The 5,972-nt window shown below is 58.1% G+C and overlaps 1 protein-coding gene across 1 annotated transcript in view; it reads right to left on the reverse strand.

Moving 5' to 3' along the window:
- PER1 (period circadian clock 1) overlaps positions 1–4,790 on the reverse strand; it is an 11,557-nt gene extending 6,767 nt beyond the window's left edge. Inside the window, exons 1-12 of the mRNA XM_015562529.1 lie at positions 4,482–4,790; positions 2,543–2,967; positions 2,327–2,425; positions 2,078–2,232; positions 1,864–1,985; positions 1,570–1,771; positions 1,372–1,423; positions 1,101–1,243; positions 631–709; positions 448–554; positions 143–296; positions 4–55 (exon numbers count right to left, since the gene is read on the reverse strand). Of these exons, the coding sequence (XP_015418015.1) occupies positions 4–55; positions 143–296; positions 448–554; positions 631–709; positions 1,101–1,243; positions 1,372–1,423; positions 1,570–1,771; positions 1,864–1,985; positions 2,078–2,232; positions 2,327–2,425; positions 2,543–2,817 (1,440 nt within the window). The 5' untranslated portion in view covers positions 2,818–2,967; positions 4,482–4,790. The remainder of the gene's footprint in view (positions 1–3; positions 56–142; positions 297–447; positions 555–630; positions 710–1,100; positions 1,244–1,371; positions 1,424–1,569; positions 1,772–1,863; positions 1,986–2,077; positions 2,233–2,326; positions 2,426–2,542; positions 2,968–4,481) is intronic.
- Between the last annotated feature and the right edge of the window lie 1,182 nt (positions 4,791–5,972).

Below are 5,972 nucleotides of genomic sequence, written 5' to 3' on the forward strand. Positions count from 1 at the left end.
GGAAAGAGCAGGGCTGGGGACTGGAGGAGTGAATACGTCCTCATTCAGGGGTGCCCTGTGGGATGAGGAAGGGCGAGTCAAACCCTACCCCCTCCAAAGCCTCTCACCTCCCAGTGCCAGCTCTGGCTCACGGCCCACTTACGTGCGGACTTTGTGGCGACCCAACACAAAGGCCACCTTGCGGCTCCAGGGGTGCACGAAGCCAGCCCAGCTGCTGTCCATGGTAACATATTCCCCATTACGTGCGCAGAAACGAATGGGAGAGTGGTCAAAGGGCTGGCCAGCCAGCTGCAGGACTGAAGGGAAATAAGGTGAGGGTCAGCAGGAGGGGGCGCTGAGCAAGGCGAAAGCCACCCCGCTGGAAACTCAGGAGAGCAAGGCACCGAGACTGGCATCTGTTAAGAAGCCTGGGAGGCAGCGGGAAGGAAGAGCAGGGGGAGGACTCACTCTTCTTGTGGATGGCCAGCATGAGGGGTCGGTCCTCAGGATGCAGGAACAGGAGCACTGGGGCCCCCAGGAGATCCTGGGGGAGGTAGCCCAGCAGTGGGGCAGCCCTGAAACGGGAGGAGGCATGAGTCTGGCCCGCGCCTCAGCCCTGGCCACCCACTTTTCTTCAGGTCCTGACCTCACCTTTCATCCACATCCTGAAAGAGGCAGCTGGGTGTGTGCCGTGTAGTGAAGATCCTCTTGTCGGGCGGTATCCGGGGAGCTGAGCACAGACAATGTGGGCCAATGGGTTTCATCCAAAATGGTCCAGGGCCTCAGCCCTCCATGCTGCCTGGGGCCCAGGCTGATTGGCAATCCTCCCCACAGCTCTGCCCTAGGCCTTCTGGCCTACAAAGACGGTCTGGACCATTCTGTGACCCACACTAGTAATGAACGAGAACAAAGCACACTGCTTTGCCCTCTCCTGGTTTGGGGCTCTTAGCCAACTCTACCTCTAGAGGCGGCTACAAACCCTCATGTTTATTATACCTTCTCTGTTCCAAAATTCCAAGGGGCTGAATCATGCCTCCCAAACTCATGTCCTGCCTCATCCCCAAACCAGAGAAGGTACCCTCCCTTCCACCCCCACCAGGCTAGGCTCCTGGCCTGCCCACCTTCATAACCCGAGTGGATTCGCTCTGCAATGAGCAGGCAGCATGGCTGTGCGGGAGCCCCTTCTGATACCCGGATTTTGGTCACATATGGGGTTAGGCGAAATGGTTGGTACCGCGGCACTGGGTCCCGGTCAGGACCCCCTCTGGCAAGGGAGAAAAAAGGCATTAGTGACTATCAATGAAGGGCCACCCACCCTCCACCTCGAAGTCAGGATTCACACAGTAAAGAAAGAATATGTGTGGGAGGTGGAAGGGGTCTGCTCCCACCTACCTGATACGGCAAAAGATAGACTTCTCCTGGGTGAAGTCCTTGAAGCCTGAACCTGAGAGAGACCAGGAGAGAGGTGAGCACAGGCCCCCAGACCCTTCCTGGGCTGGGAAGAACCCAGGAAAATCTTGGGCTCTGGTTCCTCATAGAATGAGCTTCCTGCAACTGCTCATCCGTCCCCCAAGCACCTGGGGACCTCACCTGCCGAAGCCCCCAGGCCCCAGGTAGGCAGACGAGATGGGGCCGTGGAACCATAGAAGACGCCCACATCCTGGGGAGCCAGGAGCTCTGAGAAGCGGGCACCCCGGAACACGTCCTGCTTGCAGTGCAGCAGGATACCTGCCTGCTCCGAAATGTAGACGATTCGGCCTGTCAGGAAGGAGACAGCCACGGAGAAGGTATCCTGGGCAGGAAAGTGAAGACAAGAGCGGATTCAGAAGCCATGGGAGTGGGAATGAGGGTGACTTAGGAGGGAGAGGCAGGGCTGCAGCTGACCTGGTTGCGAAGTGTGTACTCAGACGTGATGTGCTCCAGCTCCTCCAGAGTGTAGGTGGACATGTCCATGGCACATGGCTCACCTTCCTCCAGGCTCCACTGCTGGTAGTATTCCTGGTTGGCTACAAGGTGAGGGCAGTGGGACATTCAGTGAGACGGCCCCACCATAGTAACCCAGGACCTGGCCACTATCCTCCTAGGAAGCACCACTCACCCTGCACCTGCTTGACACAGGCCAGTGCATACTGCAGTGTGGCCAGGGTCCCAGAGCGGCCCTTGCCCCGGCGTTCTGGTGGGAGCCGAAGCTTGAGCTCCCGCAGCGCCGTCATGAGTTCCTTCTGGGTTCTTGCACGAGCTGACTGTTCGCTGCTGCAAGGGCCAGAGGAAGGGAGCGGGTATAGACATTAGCCTCAAAGCGTGGCCCAACCCCCCCAGCCTCTTCCCCAGCCTTTCCCCCACTAACCTGCAGCCACTGGTAGATGGGTTGTCCTGTTCTGAGCTGGCACTCAGGAGGCTGTAGGCAACGGAACTGCTGGGTGGGGATGGGCTCTGAGAGTTTGTGCTAAGGGAAAAGCAATAGGCCCAAGTTGAGGAGAAAGTGACTAGTCGTATGGGCCTTTCTCCTAGCTCAGCCTGTTCACAAGACCACTCCCAGACCATAACACACAGCTATACACACCTCTTGCTGCTCTCGGTGGTCTCCAGCAGGGCTGAGTCCTTGCCATTGCCAGAGGAGGAGCTATGTGAGCTCCGCTGAGATGCACCCCTGGACTCATGCCCGTTGGACTCATTGCCACTTGAGCCATTGCTGTTGGCATCTGTGTCATCAGCCAAGCTGGGGCCAGGGCAGGACCTGTGCTGTGGAGGCCCAGGGGAAGGCGCCCCTCCAGAACAAATGGATTCTCCTGGCCTGGGGTCCCCTCCCCCATCAGCCCCTTCTGGGGGGCTACTCATGTCTGGGCCATGGGGAAGGCAGGTGGAAAACAGCGATGATGGAGAGGCCACCACGGATGCACAAGGGGCCAGGAGGCCTGGCTAGGGAGTGAAGTGGGAGACTCAGGTCTCTGAGGATTGAGAAGTTCGGTCACAGATCACAGCCAGTACCTGAAGAGGAAGACCAGAAAGGAGGGCTGAGAAAGCTGGGCTGTTAACTTGACAGTAACCCCTACACTCAGATCCTCCCCGTGCCTGCCCCCAGGCTCCTGGGACCCGGGCTTCTAATAGGAAGTTAGGTAATTCAGTTTCTTGTCCTGGTAGGGGGTGGGAGGTGGGAAGGGACCTTTCTTTGGCCTTCCCCACTACCCTTGCCAGCGTGGCCTGGGTAAGTAGAGGCTGGGCAGTCTACCAAAACCACGCTGTGGGCCAAACTGGACACCTTCCAGCCCCAAATTCCCATCTGGCTCTCACGCTGCCTAGGACTCCAAGGCCTTTGGGCTCCCGGTGAGCCCGTCGCCTCCTATATTTAGGTCTCCCGGCTAATTTTATCAGTGGGCGGTGCCACCTCCGCTGCACATGCGCGGAGACCTGCACCGCCTCACCACGGCGCTTCCGCCACCACCGCGGTCACCAGGGAAACCGACGTCAGCAGCTGAGCTCAGCGGTTGCTGGAGGGACCACAGGAGGGCGGGAAGGGCGACCCTCCCCCATTTCCCAGCGGAAGCAGGGGATGGACCTACTCCCACACAGGCACACAGGCGAGTGTGTCCAGGGTTCGCCCACCTCTAGTACAGCTCCAGTTCCCTGAGAGATGTAGCCTATCGGGACTCCGCGGGCTGGCCTGCTCCCCAGGGCACAACACAACTGCCACTGCCCTCCCCACAGCCTGACACTCGCCTGGATCCCACTCATTCTGGTCAAGACCACTCAGCCTTACATTCTCTGGCCCTACACCCTCATCCAACCGCCCAAACCGAAGCTGGCACCTGCCATTGTCAGGGACCCAAGAATCCTTTCACTTCAGCCCGCGAATTTTCTAGACACCTACCGCCCCCCCCCCGCCCCAATCCGAGGCAGACACACTCAGCTCTGAGCACGGGATGCACATAGCCAGCGGATATTTCTTCCCTTACTCCCGGTCCAACCACACCCCCAAACCCCGAGCATTTTCTGAGCGCCAGGAGCACAGGGAAGGCTGTAGCCAACAGCAAGAACTAGCACCGGGAACGGGATGTTCCAGCCGAAACGGCCTGACATCACGGCCGGCGCTGGGCCAGGGGTTGAGGGGGGAGTGCAGAGAGCACAGAAACCCAGAAGGGGTCCTGGTACCGCGGCAAAACCGGGGACCCCCGAGTGACAAGAAAGATGGCAGGGGTCGTGCCTGCTGAGGGTAGGGCGTGCGACCGGAAGAGCTGGGAGCGGAGCGGGGAGGGGGGGCAAAGCGGGAGGTAAGGTAAGGTAAGAGGGTCATGAGTACGGACAGCCGGTGCAGGGTTGCAAGGAACCACACCTGGCCCCCAGGGGGGCCGAGAGGGCGTGGACAGCGGTAAAGGAAGGTGGATTATTGGTGAGCTGTCTGAACTCCTGGGCCGGAAACAGCATATCAGGCTGAAAGTAGGGGCGATCCGATTTGGAGCTGGTAACCGGCTCCCGGGGGGAGGGCGAGCCACGGAGACGCCTACCTGTCCGCGCGAGCGTCCTTCAGCCGCCTGCCTGCCGCCGTTGCAGCCCGCAGCCGAATGGAAGCTCCGCGGGGCCAGGAGGTGGGTTGCATAATGCCAGGCACTGCCCCTCATTGGCCTCCCGCCGGCGGAGCCACAGGCCCCGCCCCCGATTGGCTGAGGATCTCGTCCTGGCACCTGATTGGCTACTGGCTCCCACTGAGGTCAGGGCTGTGTCACACACGCGGGTGCACGTGGATCTGGGTGCTGGCACTGAGCTGAAGGGCCCCAGACGTTACCGACCAGCCAATGGGCGCGGGACGCCTTGTACAGTGAATACTGAAAGGAAGGGGAGTCAGCTGCTCCTCTTCCGGGAACATGCCCAGGCCACATTAGGTATGTAAGAGATGTTCACTCACTCACTGATCAGCCTTGCCGGACGCCTCAGCCTTGCTAGGGGCGGGAAAAGCGAATGCGGACCCTGGGAGGAGGATCAAACCGGATGAGATGGCTGGTCCCTGAGAGGAGGGGGCCAAACAGAAACTCGGCTTGACTTCTCCTGGATTCCCTTTCTCAGCCTTGTTATTGTAATAAAGCTATTTTACCCAACTCCTGCCTCTGACACTTCAAATCCTTACACAGCTAGGAGGAAGGCAATTGAGAATCCAGATATTATATTAGGAAGCGTGGTGAAGGGTACAAACAATACAGTGGGCAGCCAGAGCCAACAGGAGGTATGAAGGGAAACAATGGTAGGCGCTTCTGTGGCCAGAGAAAAGGTCTCTAGGGCCTAGGCAGCCTACATGGTGACTAGTGCTTCTTTATTCAGGATGCAGCCACCCACAGTTAGGGCTGCCCCAAAAGTGGGGGGCTAGAAACCCAGGGTTAGAGGGAAAGAAAAGGGATACCTGAGAAAAAAGACCAACTGGGACCCTAGAGAGAAAAACGACTGGTGGCAAGGGCTTCAGAGCTCTCCCCTGAGGAAAAGAGAAAGCCAAGGACTTCATCTCTCTACTTCACTGTATTCCCCAGACCCTAGGACAGAACCTGACACATGGCAGATGATCAATAGAAACCATGGTTTTGCCCTAACCAGTTTGGCTCAGTGGATTGAGTGTCGGCCTGCAGACTCAAGGGTCCCGGGTTCGATTCTGGTCAAGGGCATGTACCTCGGTTGCGGACACATACCCAGTGGGGAGTGTGCAGGAGGCAGCTGATCGATGTTTCTCTCTAACTCTCTATCCTTCTCCTTTCCTCTCTGTAAAAAGTCAATAAAATATATTTTTAAAAAAAAGAAACCATGGTTTTGTTGTTAACAATGATGGGGGAGGGGAAAGGGACTCAGCACCGGAGAGGGACTGAAAATCACAACTTTTTTAAAGGAGGAGGAGCAGAACACTGAGTCCTAAAAGCAGAACAGAGGCCTGATTGGGGGAATAAAGCACCAGGGTAGGCCCAGGAGAGCTGCAGTTACACAGGACCCTCCATCCAGGACTGTGACGAGTAGTTCCT

This window comes from Myotis davidii, unplaced genomic scaffold, assembly GCF_000327345.1.
Source record: "Myotis davidii unplaced genomic scaffold, ASM32734v1 scaffold37, whole genome shotgun sequence".
Taxonomy (NCBI): Eukaryota; Metazoa; Chordata; class Mammalia; order Chiroptera; family Vespertilionidae; genus Myotis; species Myotis davidii.